The following is a 16,805-nucleotide window of genomic DNA, read 5'->3' as shown; positions in this document are numbered from 1 at the left end:
TCCAAAAGTGATGAGATCTTCTTTCAGTCTTCTCTGTTTGTGTTTCAAAATCCAGCATACATGTTTTCTTCCAGTCCATATGGAAATAAAACATAAAAGTTGTTCAAATGCATTGAAAGGCAAAAGCAATTATCTGCAATGAGTTAAAGCAGAAATAATTCCATTTGCATGATTTGCTTTGTTTTGTGCCTGATTCTACAACATTTAACACAGACTTACTTAGATTCTCTGTTTGTAAAAATTAAAGAACACACACATAAAAAACTGTGTGTGTGTGTAAACAGACAACAATATTTCAAAGCAATAAAAAGCATTTCCAAAAAATAAAATCCATAGAAATAATTCATTGTCCAGTGTCATTTTGGTAATTGTTTGCTAATGGTCTTTCAGCTATCTGTTTTTAAAAGATATATTCCCTTCCCAAGGTTAATTTTATAGGAAAGACAATCACTCCTTCACTACTGAAAGTGGGTTTTTTTTTTTTTTTAGTACTGTGAATATTTTCTCTTTGCTTGAGAATTTGGGCTCAGGCTGGGGAAAGAGAGGGGAGCAACAAATATGATGTGACCTTAAAACAAGTGAAAAACGTCTTTTGTTTGTCCAGGTAATGAGTCATCTTTATCCCTAAGATCAGAGACCATCTTGATGTAAGTTCGGAGATGTTGGCTGATGGTCTTTTTGTGAAATGATGAATCGCTTCAATATAAATGAATTATTTCTGATTTCAGTAGGTCGGGAGCTAGCTGTTGCAGGAAAGAGGATACATATCCTCCTTAAACTGAGGATAATCTATGTCGTCTTATCTTTTTGGATCCTCTGTGGTTTTCAGATATTGTTGTAGGCTCTGTTATTTTTTGAAAACTTGTTTACAGCCTCAGACAGATGGACAGAGAATCTTTTTTTTGACCATGGGTCTTAGTAGCAGTTGCAGGATTAGAGAGTTTAGAAGTCAAGTATCAGGGGGTAGCCGTGTTAGTCTGTATCTACAAAAACAACAAGGAGTCTGGTGGCACCTTAAAGACTAACAGGTTTATTTGGGCGTAAGCTTTTGTGGGTAAAAACCTCACTTCTTTAGAGCTGGCTGAACTATTTTGAAATTTGATGAAAAAGGCATGTGTGGGAATTTCAACTTTGCAGAATTTTATGCCCAAATAAATCTGTTAGTCTTTAAGGTGCCACCAGACTCCTTGTTGTTAGAGTTTAGAAGCAGCAGCATTTGCATGAGTTTCCAGCTTTTCTACTCTCAGGCTGACAGAACCCAGTTTCCCATTCAAGGCAGCAACTGCCGAGGGAACACATTGAAAATTCCTATTACTTTCTTTAAGAATTATTGTGAATTGTTCATCTGAAGCAGGTGTTTGTAGGAGCTTCTTAGAAAGATGGCAGTTCTTTTCCATCCAAGATTTTTGCTTTAAATTGCCCTATGTAGTAATGTTTTCTTTGGGCTTCGACATTTCGGATGGCTAGTTACACTCATTATCAATTTAGATACTTAAATAACTGATTTAAGAATTTGCAGTTTCTTGGGATTTTTTGGTTGTACTTCAGTTGTTGATCTGGAGCCAAGCCAAAACGAGGCCTTTCAGTTCAGCTGACGGCTCTTCCTCCTGCTATGAAAATCTGAATCTTTTCTTTTGTTTACTTTTGTACCTTCAATGCTGAAATTGAATTCAATAGGTTTTTTATTTTTTTTAAAGAAAATGAACGAAAATAAAGAAACTATAGGTCTTGATATTGTTAGCATTTCGATGGCCCACGGAGGCTTTGAAAGGTCACAGCTCATTGAGGGATGAGCTCACATCTTTAATGCTGTTAAGCTGTAGACTATTTTCGGCTATGCTGTTTTGTTGGGACAGTAGGGTATTGGTTTATATTGAGACTGCTGTATCTTTACAATGGAAAAAGATGGAGTCTTAATTTTTTTTAAATCAGAGTATAGAATTGACAGAACAGGCAGGATACAGCAACCATTATAGATATCTGAAAATTGTCTACACCTTTTCAAACCCACATTTCTTTTTCTCCTGTCCCTGATGTTACGACATTTTTTAGTTTTAAGGACTGTGTTGTGTGTGTTTCAATGAGACACAACCTGCCCAATGCATTGGATTCCAGAAGCCCATAAGCAGTGACCCTTGTGGCTGTTAAGCAGGATGGAGAGAATTAGAGCTGGCTGAACTATTTTGAAATTTGAATTTTGATGAAAAAGGCATGTGTGGGAATTTCAACTTTGCAGAATTTGATTCCTATTTTTTGACTGCTCTAGAGACAATGGGAAGTCCTTATAGCTCCCAGTGTGTTGTCACTGCTAGGTGTCTGCTTTAAAATGTTAACAGATGCTCACTAAGCATGCTCAGAAGTGAGTTGTCAATCTTTTACCTTTTTTGTTTTAAAAACTTTTTATTTTCCAAATTAGCTAAGAGATACTTTCTCATTGTGGATCAGTCACATGCCAATACTGGAGTTTTGCTCAGCCATTTTTGAATTATTGGGGAGCAAAGTAAAAAAAACTTTCTTCCTTCCCTCCCCCACACTGATTATCCCAGAGTGCCTTATTTTTTCAGATCTCTTTTGCACCATTCTACAGGTTAAATAGAACACACTACCATTCAATCCAGTATTTATAACTATGTACAGTCCCCCCTCCTTTAAAATTAAAAAAAAAAAAAGCATAAAACTTTTTTGGTCACAAATAATTCAAAAAATGGTTGAATGGATTTTCCACACACTTAACCACAAAACCAAAAACCAACTTGCAGTCTCAGGCCAGTTAAGGAAATTTCAGCCCCAAAGGAGAATTTTTGAGAAAGTTAGCATCAGGTGAAAATGAGACTGGTAAAGGAACTCTAGACTAAGTTTGAAAATACCCATATCTGTTGCTGGGACAGAAAGTGCAGCACTGGTGTATCCTGATCATCAGAATTGCAGATTATACAAAATGTATTTCTGTCACTGAATTATATTTATTCAGCACTCCAGTTATCTGATGTTTTTAGAGGTGTCTCTTAATAAATTACATGGGTGAGCCATTCCCCCTGATGACTTCTAGCAATGGGACTCAGAAAGTGATTTCCACGCACAGCACGCATTGCACAATTGGTCAGGTATGGTTTGGGAGGTGCATCATCCATGGTAGATCACTGCCTAACTATAGGGAAGATGCGTAACTACCAGGACAAATGTTTCTCAGAATAATTTTACACAGTCATAGAAATTTCTATACGGGACAAGAACAACGGTCCATCTAGATTAACAGTTTCTGTGTTTCTGTAAAATGATTCTGACAATGTTTGTTCTTCTTCATCTTCATTTTTATTCAGGCTGACTGGCATGTAAAGTTCCTCTCTGTATCATATGAACTTACAGTTAGCATATCCTGCATGTGAACTAGACTGCACCTAGTTATAAATACTGGATTCGAACGGCAGTGTGTCCTATTTAACCTGTAGAATGGTGCAAAAGAGATCTGAAAAAATAACACACTCTGGAATAACCAGTGGGATGCCCTGGGTTGTACGTTTATAGGGTGGAAATTTGGCCTAGTATGTTTAAACAGAATTGAAAGAAACAAAGTTAGAGCCTTATCCAATACACTGTGAAATCGATGGGAGACTTTCCATTATTCCAGTTGGATCAAGCCCTTAGTGAGAGAGAGAGGAGGTAGAGTCTCAGCGTCTTTTGTAAATGTCCTGATGCAAGTGGAGCTCAGAAATGAATACGGTACGAAGGCTTGGCTGTGGTGGGTTGGTCAATAACATTAGTTCACCTTGTGCCCAATTCACCTTGGGTGCTGGTTGCACAGAAGCTTGGTGTTAATTCAAATACACAAATAATTAAGTAGGGGTGCATGAGAAAGAGAACTAAACACCGCACAGTCAAGAACAGACAAATGTGTTCTCTGTTTGGTGTTTCCATTAGGCTCGGACAGAGAATAACCTTACTGCCTCTCCCTGTGCCCCACCCACCATTATTACATATTTGTTATATAGGTGGTGTTGGGTCATTTGCATGTTAGGAGAGTGGAGGCAGAGAGAGATTGCAAAAGTTAAAACTTATCATCAAGGCTGGCTCATTCTGGTAATCTGCATTTTCCCCGAGCCTGTCTATCCCAATCCTGCAAGAGCAAGTGGCCTGGCCAGAGAGCAGATGGTAAATGAAGGGCTTTGGTAGACACTGCAGATTAGATGTTGAATGAAAATGAGGCTCCTCAAGCTAGTCCCCTGTACTGAAGTGGCTAAGTGGGCGGTGATTAAAAGAAATAAGTAATTACAGTGATTATAGATGAAAAGATATGACTTTACCACTTTAAAGGCACCTCCTGTGTTCTGGAATCGTTCTGTTATTTCCAAAGAGTTCGCTTGTAATTATGAAGAGAAAGCAGCTGGGTACCCTCTGGATGTGCCACGGCAGCACTGGCTCCTCTAGGCAGAGGGTGGTTCTGTGGCTTAATGTGTTGGCCTCCCAATAGTAGAGTCATGGGTTCAGATCCTGCTTCAGTGTTTGGTGATGCCTAAACCTGCATGACTGTGACTATAATAATGACATGACTGACCTTTATGGTTCAGAAGTATTGCAGGGCTTAATGTGATGCACTAACAGAGCAGTGTGTGGAAACTGGCCTAGTGCAATCTATAGTTGCCTGTCACGAGGGCCAGAATCTTTGACTTTTATGATCATCAAATTGAATCAGGTTTTAAATTAAAAAATAGAATGAAGAAGAAAACCACCCAAACTCTGAAATGGTTCCACTGAAAAACAGCAATATGGCACCTGCTATCCTGTGATGGTGAGTTAAAATCACAATTGAAATAAAGCAGTTCTGTCTATTCTTTTTCACAACCTCCTCCTCCTCCTCCATTACAGTGGCTGTTTGTCGGAGTTCTCAGACAAAAAGTTTGTAGCCCCCTTGGATTGGAAAGGCCAAGGATTGAATGGGCCTTGGAAGATGGTCTACCATTTCCTCCTTAAAGGAGGCTTACCAGTGTCAAGGTTGTAGTGTGTTGGTGGGGAAGCATGTTAAGCTTGCCCTATTGCTCTCTGCACTGTACCCATTCTGCGAATCAATTTGGTATCTAGAGCTGGTAGTCAATTCCAGTGTCATTCATAAGCCCTAAATGCACCACAGGCTGTTTGTGAGAATGTTTTTGTTGACAACCAAACAAAAATAAAGTGGGGGGGGGGGAAAGAGGGAACCCTCTTGCTCTTCCCCCTAAAAGCGTTTGATATAAATCTATTCATCTTTTTTCATTTTTATGGAAAGTCCTTTTTCATGCTATTGTCTGCAACAGCTCTTAGACCAGTGGTTCTCAAACTTTCGTATTGGTGACCCCTTTCACATAGAAAGCCTCTGAGTGTGACCCCCACCTTATAAATTGCAAACACTTTTTATAAATTTAACACCATTATAAATTCTGGAGGCAAAGCAGGGTTTGGGGTGGAGGCTGACAGCTCGTGATCCCCCATGTAAGAACCGTGTAAAAAGGAGTCATATAAAAAATGGAAACTAGGACAAATTACAAAGGATGAAAAAAGGCAAACAGCACAGGAATGCAGCGGCAAGATTAGAAAGGCAAAGACACAAAATGAGCTCCAACTAGCTATGAGAATGAAGAAAAACAAGAACACTTTTTATCAATACGTTAGAAGAAGAGGAAGACCAAAGACAGGGTAGGCCCACTGCTCAGTGAGGAGGGAAAAATAGTAACAGGAAACTTGGAAATGGCAGAGATGCTTAATGATTTCTTTGTTTCGGTCTTCACTGAGAAGTCTGAAGGAATGCCTAACATAGTGCATGCTAATGGGAAGGGGGTAGGTTTAGAAGAGAAAATAAAAAAAGAACTAGTTAAAAATCTCTTAGGGTAAGTCTTCACTACCCGCCATATCGGCGGGTAGCAATCGATTTATCCGGGATCGATATATCACGTCTCGTTAAGACACGATATATCGATCCCCGAACGCGTTCACCGTCGACTCCGGAACTCCACCAGAGCGAGTGGCGGTAGCGCAGTCGACGGGGGAGCCGCGGCCATCGATCCCGCACCATGTGGACTCCAGGTAATTAGATCCAAGATACTTCGACTTCAGCTATGCTATTCGCGTAGCTGAAGTTGCGTATCTTGGATCGATTCCCAGCCCTTAGAAAAGTTAGATGCTTGCAAGTCACGAGGGCCTGATGAAATGCATCTGAGAATACTCAAGGAGCTAACAGAGGATCTGAGCCTCTAGCCTCTAGCTATTATCTTTGGAAAATCATGGGAGACTGGAGAGATTCCAGAAGATTGGAAAAGGGCAAACATAGTGCCCATCTACAAAAAGGGAAATAAAAACAACCCAGGAAACTACAGACCAGTTAGTTTAACTTCCGTGACAGGGAAGATAATGGAGCAAGTAATTAAGGAAATCATCTGCAAACACTTGGAAGGTGGTAAGGTGATAGGAAATAGCCAGCATGGATTTGTAAAGAACAAATCGTGTCAAACCAATCTGATAGCTTTCTTTGATAGGATAAGGAGTCTTGTGGATAAGCGAGAAGCTGTGGATGTGGTATACCTAGACTTTAGTAAGGCATTTGATACGGTCTCACATGATATTCTTATCAATAAACTAGGCAAATACAACGTAGATGGGGCTACTATAAGGTGGGTGCATAACTGGCTGGATAACCGTACTCAGAGAGTAGTTATTAATGGTTCCCAATCCTGCTGGAAAGGTATAACGAGTGGGGTTCCGCAGGGGTCTGTTTTGGGACCGGCTCTGTTCAATATCTTCATCAACAACTTAGATATTGGCATAGAAAGTACGCTTATTAAGTTTGCAGATGATACCAAACTGGGAGGGATTGCAACTGCTTTGGAGGATAGGGTCAAAATTCAAAATGATCTGGACAAATTGGAGAAATGGTCTGAGGTAAACAGGATGAAGTTTAATAAAGACAAATGCAAAGTGCTCCACTTAGGAAGGAACAATCAGTTTCACACATACAGAATGGGAAGAGACTGTCTAGGAAGGAGTATGGCAGAAAGGGATCTAGGGGTTATAGTGGACCACAAGCTAAATATGAGTCAACAGTGTGATGCTGTTGCAAAAAAAGGAAACGTGATTCTGGGATGCATTAACTGGTGTGTTGTGAGCAAGACACGAGAAGTCATTCTTCCTCTCTACTCTGCTCTGGTTAGGCCTCAGCTGGAGTATTGTGTCCAGTTCTGGGCACTGCATTTTAAGAAAGATGTGGAGAAATTGGAGAGAGTCCAGAGAAGAGCAACAAGAATGATTAAAGGACATGACCTATGAAGGAAGGCTGAAAGAATAGGGTTTGTTTAGTTTGGAATAGAGAAGACTGAGAGGGGACATGATAGCAGTTTTCAGGTATCTAAAAGGGTGTCATAAGGAGGTGGGAGAAAACTTGTTCATCTTAGCCTCTAAGGATAGAACAAGAAGCAATGGGCTTAAACTGCAGCAAGGGAGGTTTAGGTTGGACATTAGGAAAAAGTTCCTAACTGTCAGGGTGGTTAAACATTGGAATAAACTGCCTAGGGAGGTTGTGGAATTGCCATCTCTGGAGATATTTAAGAGTAGGTTAGATAAATGTCTATCAGGGATGGTCTAGACAGTATTTGGTCCTTCCATGAGGGCAGGGGACTGGACTCGATGACCTCTCGAGGTCCCCTCCAGTCCTAGAGTCTATGAATCTAAACCTTGTGACCCCCTGAGGGGTCAACCCTCAGTTTGAGAACCCCTGTCTTAGACTGTCCAAGATGGATTCAGGTAGATGATACAGACAGATGTGCTTTCGTTTGCTCTTCCTCTGCATCCAGGCATCTTCCTAGTGAAGCGGTAATACTTTGATACACACGGTAATCATTATAACAGGCAAAAGGAGCATAGAAAATGGACAGTTTGCTGCACTCAGTTAGGGGATCATGTTGATCTGTGATTGCTTTTGGTGTTTGGTGACTTTTTAGGTCATAAGAAATGAGGGACAGAGACTACAGTTGGTCAGGAGTTTTTTAACCAACTGTTTTTTCACCAGAAAATACTGATTTGTTGAAATTGAAACTTTTTGCAGAAACGTACCTGTTTTGATGAAACTTTCCTCAGGTCCAGGATTGAGAGAGAGGCCTCCGCACCCCACAATAGCCAGTAACGCAGTGCTTAGGGCACTCATCTGGGATGACCCAGGTTCAGGTTTGATTTGAAGCAAGGACTCCACTGCGGTGGCAATAATAATAATAATAATATTTTTTTAAAAAAAGTTTTGTTTTCATCCCAGTGCAGAACAAAAACAAAAGTCAAACATTTTTTGCGCAAATGAATCATTGTTTTCTGACCACCCCTAACGAAGACTTTCCTGGAGTGCTATGTGAGCTGCTTTCCCAGCTCTGGCAATGCACCTTAGCGCCTCCTGCTTGCAGACACCTTGAATCTGGCTAACTGGTGTAATAAAATTGGAAGGGTGTAGGCCAAAAAGTATTGCATTTTTATTTACAAGGACTCTTTAGGGTAACGAGCTTTATAGCTGATATTCATACCTGCTTATTTAAATAGTTAGCCAATATGATATGGGGACAAAGGACACAGTTACAAGGCAATATGAAAAGGACAAACACATGTAGGGTAAGACTGTGTGGGGAACGTGTGGAAATCAGACAGTGCAAATGGAGGATACCACTTACCTATAAAAAACATGAGGCTGTATATTTGATATGGCAGTGCAAGGGTATCCAACTTCATTACTCATATGTTGTGCCCTCTGTATATTGCCTTCTTTTTCTCATAAATTGCCATGGGGATGCTCTTTGTCTGAGGGTAATACCATGCCACCATTTCAGCATTCTCACATTGACTTCACTGCCTGGGTTGGCCCTGCAGTTCCCCTACTGGCCACGGCTTGAGATGTGACATTGGGCAGGGAGGAAGGTCTCTGAGGTGGGACCAAGCAGGTGCTTAACTGGCTGGTTGTTGCTCACATATTCAGTGTCTAACGAATCATCCTATGTGCGGACGGCAAGGAATTTCCCTCCGGTCAGATTGGCAATGACCTTTTTCACCTTCATCTGCAGCATATGGGTGCAGGTCACTTGCCAGGATTATCTGTGTATATCTCACTAAGGGCTTGTTTATATTACCGGCTGGATCGACGGTCAGCGATTGATCCAGCGGGGGTTGATTTATCACATCTAGTTTAGACATGATAAATCAACCGCCAAGTGCTCTCCCGTCGCCTCTGATACTCCACCAGGGCAAGAGGCGCAGACGGAGTTGACGGGGAAGTGTCAGCCATCGACTTACCACAGTGAAGACACTGCGGTAAGTAGATCTAAGTACGTCGACTTCAGCTACGTTATTCACGTAGCTGAAGTTGCGTAACTTAGATCGATCCCCCACCCTAGTGTAGACCAGGCCTTAGTCATTTTCCTGCCATTGCAGGGGCCTCAGGACTGGTGCTCCTTGGTGCCTCCTATTCTCTGCCTGTGGCATATAGTACTCTAGCCTCCTGTGCATTCAGGGCCGGCTCCAGGGTTTTGGCCGCCCCAAGCAGCCAAACAAATATATAAATAAATAAATAAATAAAGCCGTGATCGCGATCTGCGGCGGCAATTTGGCGGGAGGTCCTTCGCTCCAAGCAGGAGTGAGGGACCGTCCGCCGAATTGCCGCCGAACAGCTGGATGTGCCGCCCCTCTCCGAAGTGGCCACCCCAAGCACCTGCTTGGTAAGCTGGTGCCTGGAGCTGGCCCTGTGTGCATTGTAATACTTTGCTCTAATTTCAGTTGGGTTTAGTGGACAGGTGCTGGGTGGTGTTGATGGCTTGTGATACGTAGGAGGCCAAACTAGATGATCTGGTGGTTCCTTCTGGATCTATGACTCTGTGAGAGCAACATGGCAGACAGTATGGGTAGTATTGTTACAAAGTGAGTCTGAGACTACAATGTAGAGGGAATTGGGTAATCCACATTTTTTCCATGCAACGTGATTGTTAATGGTGACTTTTTTATTATTAAGGCAGCTAAAGTGACTAGAATCTGGTTTGTTTATGGGGGACATGTGTATTACTATACAGCATAAAATGATGGAAAAAGGAAACTGATAATAAGGGGAAAAATACACCCAAGGAAATGAGTCAGATGATATATTTGTATTCTTGTAATACCGGCTAGCACTGCAAAGGTTAACAGCCTGGCAGCATTTTCATGTTAAACTTTACTTTTAAAGGGGTTTATAGCTTGGCACTTAAACCAGGTCTGGGTGGAAACTTGGCAAGTAAGGTTTAGCCCAGGAAAGTGAATTTTATTTGTTACTAAATTTTCAAAAATACTTGGTTACCTTTAAGTTTTTGGGGTTCTTAGAGCTTGAAACTGAGGTAAATTCCGATAGAATTGCTCTGAATTTATAGTGGTGTAAATGAGGACTGAGCTAGGCCTTTGTCTTCTCTTCTTCAGCAAAAATACTTGGGGTGTTTGGTCCCTAGCAAATACTAGGTTTATTTATTAATTTTTAAAATGGATTTGTGGAAGATTAATTCATGTTGGACAAGTGGCTATTGCACAGGTTCAGTAATATCTAAAAAAGCTTTTGTAAATTATATGTACATATCTGTATTAACATTGCTCATATTCCATAGTGCAAATTTGCATTAAGACAGATATGGAATCAGAGAATGATACAGTAGGACCTGGTCCTGCAAACTCTTACATATATTGTCCTTGTACTGTAGCCCTATTTCATTAATTGGGACTAGTCTCTTGAATAAGGGTAGGCAACACCTCGTCCATAGACTAACGAAGTGTCTGTGCAATATGCTGCAATTACTGTAAAAAAGGTCGTGGTTTTATTTTAAAAAAACATCTTTTTTTTTTTAGTGGAGCAGGTCAACATTTTTTCATTGAAACATGTTGATTTTCAATCACAATGAAAAATTTCACACACAATTCTCGCTTTGGTCGAAATGGAATTTTTTGAAACACTGGAAACCCAAAACATTTCAGTAAAGTTATTTAGTTTTTGATAAAAGAATTGTTTGTTTGTTATTCAGAACTTGATTTTTTTAACCTGAAAATCTTTCAGGTTTTGGTTTTTCATAGAAAGATTAAATAAAAATGCAAGACATTTCCCACAAAAATAAATGACGTCGTTCATGCAGCTTTAATATTTAGTACTCCTAAGAGGTGCTGGATTGAGTTCTCTAGAGTTTGAAATCCTGTGTGTATGCCCAGAACTTTTCAACACTATCTCACTGGTGTGATCACAACCCTGTTCATGATGGATTAGCTCTAGGGGTGAAAGGATTGTTGATTCCCCAAGAATCGATAACGTTATATGTTTGATTCAGAGAAGAACAGACAAGATCCCCAATAAACTGTGTACCTGAATATTAACTATCTAAAGCTTTAAAGCCTTATATAAGATAAACAAAAAAATCTTCAAAGCATTGTGCAAACATTATTGATTACACAAGTTATAATATTATTGTGACATCCATGAGATAAAGCTTGGCTCATTATTTGCAGAAAACATTCCTATGATGAGTCAATAATTTCTAGGTATGTGATACTAGGTCCTGGAATACTTTTAATCACATCATATATATATATATATAAATGCATCCAGACTGGCTATAAATACGTTTATTGAAAACTTAGTTACCTCTAAGCCAGTGTAAAACTATGGCCTGGTATGTCTACATGAATTCATATAATCACTGGTCATTTTATTTGTGTGTGGTACAAGACTTTCATTTGTAGCTAGAGTCCTTGTGGTGGGACACTCTGTCCTTCATTTCTTAATAATTGCAAATTAATTTTTGTTTTTAAAAAATAAAGGGTAGCTGCTGGCAGTTTTATAGGGAGGCTAATGTAAGCAATGGCTGAAACTTTGAAACATTGAAAAAAATTATTTTTGTGATTGTTCTTTTTGGTGGTGTATTTGCCTGTATGTCTTTCCTGGAATCCTAATGTTTCTGCAAGTAAAGCTTGTAGAGGTGGGAGTTAATAATTTCATTGTCTGATACGTTAGCTGTAGCATTAACTGACTTTTATTATATGTACTAAAAATACAGTCAATTGTAATAACTGTTATATTAACAATCCTGCTGTGAGTGCAAACCAAAATCATAGTGAACTCATTTTATCTTTTAACAGTGGAAAGAGTGGAAAGAGAAAACCTATCAGACTATTGTGTTCTGGGTCAGCGTCCCATGCACTTACCAAATATCAACCAACTGGCAACCTTGGGAAAAACTAATGAACAATCTCCTCACGGCCAAATTCACCACAGTACTCCAATCCGAAATCAAGTGCCAACATTGCAGCCAATCATGAGCCCTGGTCTCCTGTCTCCTCAGCTCAGTCCACAACTGGTAAGGCAGCAGATAGCAATGGCCCACCTGATAAACCAACAGATTGCTGTAAGCCGGCTATTGGCTCACCAACACCCACAAGCTATCAACCAACAGTTCTTGAATCATCCACCCATCCCTAGAGCTGTCAAACCAGAGCCAACGAATTCATCAGTGGAAGTCTCTCCAGATATTTACCAGCAAGTCAGGGATGAGCTGAAGAGAGCCAGTGTGTCCCAAGCTGTCTTTGCAAGAGTGGCATTCAACCGCACCCAGGTATCAATTTTTATTCTATTAAATAAGAAGAGCGGAGGGAAAAGGTCATAACTTTACAAGGTTGCATGGGTGTTGCAGGTCATGACAAGAAACATACCAAGGAAATATCAGCTTCGCTTTTTCTAATCTCATTTTACTGTCATCACGGTTATAAATCTTTCAAAAATTTCAAGTTAGGTTAGATGGTCAGTCTTGGGTGCTATTAAAATAATTGCAGGGTGCCGCTTATATTTTGCGTAAAGTAATATGAATTTCACTTGCAGATGGGGAGTGCCAACCCTCACTGCTAGGATACCACTTCATGATAAAATAATTCTGTGGGCCTGATTCTCTGCTGCTATATGCAGGGATGCCCCCAGAAATTTTTCCCATGGTTCTCACTGTCAATCGTGGTGGAGCCATCCCTGCTGCAGCTGCTTGCCCCACTGCCTGACCTTCCTAGTCTGTGCCATGTTCAGGCCCTGCTTTCTAGCCTGACCTGTCCCCATCACTACCTGTCCTTGAGGGGGGGATATGTGCGGAGGTTTCTGGGTGGGAGGGGAAGCTGGTGCCAGAGCCAGCCTCACAGCAGTGGTGAGGAGGAGCCCCTCCACTGAGTGAGTGTTGTTGCCACGTGGTGCATGGGGGTCGCAGCGACGCTTAGGGTTGGCCCCGCAGTCCCTCCCTGAGTGGTGCTGCAGCCCTCATGCATCGGGTTACAATGGCACTCACTCAGTTTTGACCCTGTGGTACCTCCATCACAACGGAGGGGCTGTGGGGCCTAACTTGAACAGCATTGTAACCCCCACACACCAAATCACAGTGCCACTCACTCAGTTTTGGCCCTGTGGCCTGTCCATCATGACAGAGGGGTCATGGGACCTAACCTGAGCAATGCTGGAACCCCCATACACCAGGTCACAACGCCACTCACTCAGTTTTGGCCCTGTCACCACTTGTCATGACAGAGGGCCACAGGGCCTAACCTGAGTGGGCAGTGGGGTAGCCAAGGCTGCTCCTCCTTGCCACTGCCTGGTATGCACTGTGCATAGTGTGAGCATGACTGTGGGCACCAGTGGTGATATGACCACTTTTGACTGTATCTCTTGTTAATTCTGGGTGCAAAGCTAGGTTAGTCAGCCATAGGAAGAATCCATGCCAGTGCAGGGAATCCCCTGGTGGTGTCAGGCCAGCATAGCAGCTCCTATGCCTCGTCTCTGCTTGTAGCTGGTGTCGGGAGTGTGGCTGGGTGAAAGCACACATCATTGGGATGATCCCACACCCTACTGACATCGGGCTCCCTTCATGCCATTTGCAGCCTGCTCATTTTACTGCAAATTTCAGACTGCTGCAAATGATACTGGGGGCCTGGATTGGTTCCCATCCAGATGAGATTCAGCACTCGGGGCTGAAAAAGGCAAGCTTTGTGCCTCCCCAGGAGCTGCCCCATGTGGTGTGTGTGTGTGTGTGTGTGTGTTTGTGTGCGTGTGCGCGCATAGCCTATTTCATGAAATGCATGGTATTTATAGTAATCAGTGTGTGTATAGATTACAAATATTGACTAGTTGCAAAGGAGGTGTATCAGTAAAATATTGCTCTAGGGAACAAAAAGTGCTTGAGATCATGGCCTTGGGCTATATGTACAATGAAAGGGAACAGTCTTTCTCTGAGGGGCTATTATTTAGTGCTGCTTCCTCCACAGCCAGCTAGTGTTTAGCATAGTATCCCTGTATTTTGATCTTTCTCTCGGTTCCTGCCTTGCCAGTTACTTGTTTTTGTCCCTCCTAGAGCTTCCCTAGCTTCTTATCTGTAATCCCTCAAATCTGCCTCCCTTGTCTCTTCCATGAACTCTTCTTCATTGTTGAAACCTTCCACAGCTGCCCCTGCCTGACTGGCAGGAAGAGGGACGTTATGCCCCCTATCCCCTTCTGCCATCAGCCTTCTTGTTGTGGGAGCTGGAGGAGTCTTTGGGCTGGGGTCAGACCTCATTTCCTTGCTGTAGCATCTGCCACTGATGCTGATATTGTGGTGTTTGTGGGGGGCCCCAGAGCAGCAGAGGTGAGTGGGGGAGTCTGACGGCACTCTCAAAGCCGGCTTTGGAGAGCCGTCTGCCATTTGCAGTAGACCATGTTTGATAGCATCACATCAGTGGTTTAATCACATTTCATTAATGCGCAAATAATGACAAGATAGTATCACGTGAGTGCAGAAAACCTTCTCACCTTTATGCTAGCACCTGGAATACCTGAATACATACATGTCCATGATGGGCCTCCCATGTACATTTATTCCATGCCAATTGCCATTCCAATATAAAACATGGATCTTCAACCTGTATTATTTTGTAACAGAACTGAAGGAGTGCAGTGATGAAAGGATTTCATGTTTAAAAATACAGCACGAACTTTATCCAAATAGCCCGTGTGAAGCTCTAGTTCAGCTTTGCAAACAAGACAAAACATGGACAAGCGTGTGTATTTGTATTCACCCCTCTGTCTCTTGGAGGTCTGTGCCACACACTGCACAGTGCCTTTGTCTATTCTCCTGGAGTAATGATTTTCTTTGGCACAGCCATTTTGGAAATACCATGTTACGAGGGAACTAATTAAAGTATGGAGCACGTTTTTATTACTTCCCTTCTGCCAATAAATTCATAAGATGGCTACACCCAGCAAAACATGCACTTTCAGTCAACATGACTTTGAGTTCTGGGATTAGCCTTGAGGATATCAAATGAAAACTACATAGGAATGTCTGAGTATTTCCCTTTCAAAATGCTGCTTTTAATTTGGAAAAGCTTTTCATCCTTCTGGGATCATAACCTGTTGTATATAAAGCTCAGTATAATTAAGGTAGATGGTATTGACAGAATGACATATTTTGAACTTGAACAAGAGGTCAGCAGTAATACCGCCTTTGCTGATTCTACGACTGTCACTGAATGTGAGGCTGTGTTTTAGCAAGATTGTTGAAGCTGAATGGGTACTCTGTAGTAAACCAAAACCTGATTCCCAAAATGTAAAGGCTCTCGGAGAGTTTTTAGATTAAATTGGCCATTTTGCTATATCAAGAAAAGGGTCACCAGATTTTGATATTGTCAAAATCCTGAGCTATGCGTATATGTCATCTGTGGAGCGCTGCAATGTCAGACATCCAGAACAGAATCAGAAGGGCCCATATCATCTATTAACATCTGTGGTGGAGATCCTACCACAGTTTCCTGTGGGATCATTTGAAATCTGGAGCAATTCAGCTGCAGAACATTTCTTCACTTTCTTATGGTGACCTGGGATAGGTCCAGTGGATTTAAGACACTGGACTGGGAATTGGGAGACTTGGGTTCAAGACCTCGCTTGATTGCCGAACTGTTGTGTGACTTTGGGAAGTCATATCTGTTAACATTTTCTAAAGCATCTAAGTAACTTAGGACCCCAAGTCTCATTGACTTTCAAGTTATTTTAGATTCTGCTTTGTACATTTTTACTGTCTTTTTTTCTTAAAAAAAAAAGCATAATAACTAATATCTTGTGAGTGCAATGTCTCCATGCATGTCTATCATTCAAACCAGATGCCACCCTTCAAAACTGACCATGCATCTCTGCATTCCAGTACAAAACAAAACAAAAAAAGTGGCAGCTAAAGCCACACCTTATCTTGGGTTATGGAAAACATCTCCAAAATTATTGTAATGAGTGAAAAGAAAATACTTGCCTTTTAAATATCCAGCTAATGATAAAAGATATTAAATGTTGAGGACCTCAGAGGGTACTGGGTAGAATAACGTTATGACAGTTCTCCTCTTATATATCACTTTGCATTTGTATGAAGAACTAGCCCGATGGTAGGGTCAGTTTGTTCTCAGTTACAACCTGGCCTACTGCTATTCGGTATGGTCACCATTTTGTTGCATGCGGACCAATTGCTGGTTCCCATGTGCTTCTAAGCCAACCGAGTTGCTTTTAGATCTGGGGCTCTATAGGGCACGGTCCCAGGCTTGGACCTTTTGTCTGAAACCATTCTTTGGGAGATGTGGTGTTAGCACCCAGATGCCCTCAACCCACCCTTCTCTTCCAACCTCCCCCCGCCCCCCCAGTGTCTGAGACTCTTAAGTGGAGTTTGTTTAGTTGCCATGTGCTCCATGGGGATTCAATCTCATGCATGCCCCACCTGCAGACTCTTGCGTAGAAAAAATCACTGTACCATGGGATCATAACAGCA

At 41.7% G+C, this 16,805-nt stretch overlaps 1 protein-coding gene across 4 annotated transcripts in view; it reads left to right on the top strand.

Moving 5' to 3' along the window:
- The window catches only part of SATB2 (SATB homeobox 2), a 163,957-nt gene that overhangs the window by 85,973 nt on the left and 61,179 nt on the right, over positions 1-16,805 (top strand). For all 4 annotated transcript variants that reach the window (XM_065562051.1, XM_065562053.1, XM_065562050.1 and 1 more), the window contains one exon: positions 12,136-12,608. In XM_065562051.1, the coding sequence (XP_065418123.1) occupies positions 12,136-12,608 (473 nt within the window). The remainder of the gene's footprint in view (positions 1-12,135; positions 12,609-16,805) is intronic.

The sequence above is a fragment of the Chrysemys picta genome, chromosome 11 (genome assembly GCF_011386835.1).
Source record: "Chrysemys picta bellii isolate R12L10 chromosome 11, ASM1138683v2, whole genome shotgun sequence".
Taxonomy (NCBI): Eukaryota; Metazoa; Chordata; order Testudines; family Emydidae; genus Chrysemys; species Chrysemys picta.
This window is presented reverse-complemented; position numbering and strand designations above follow the sequence as displayed.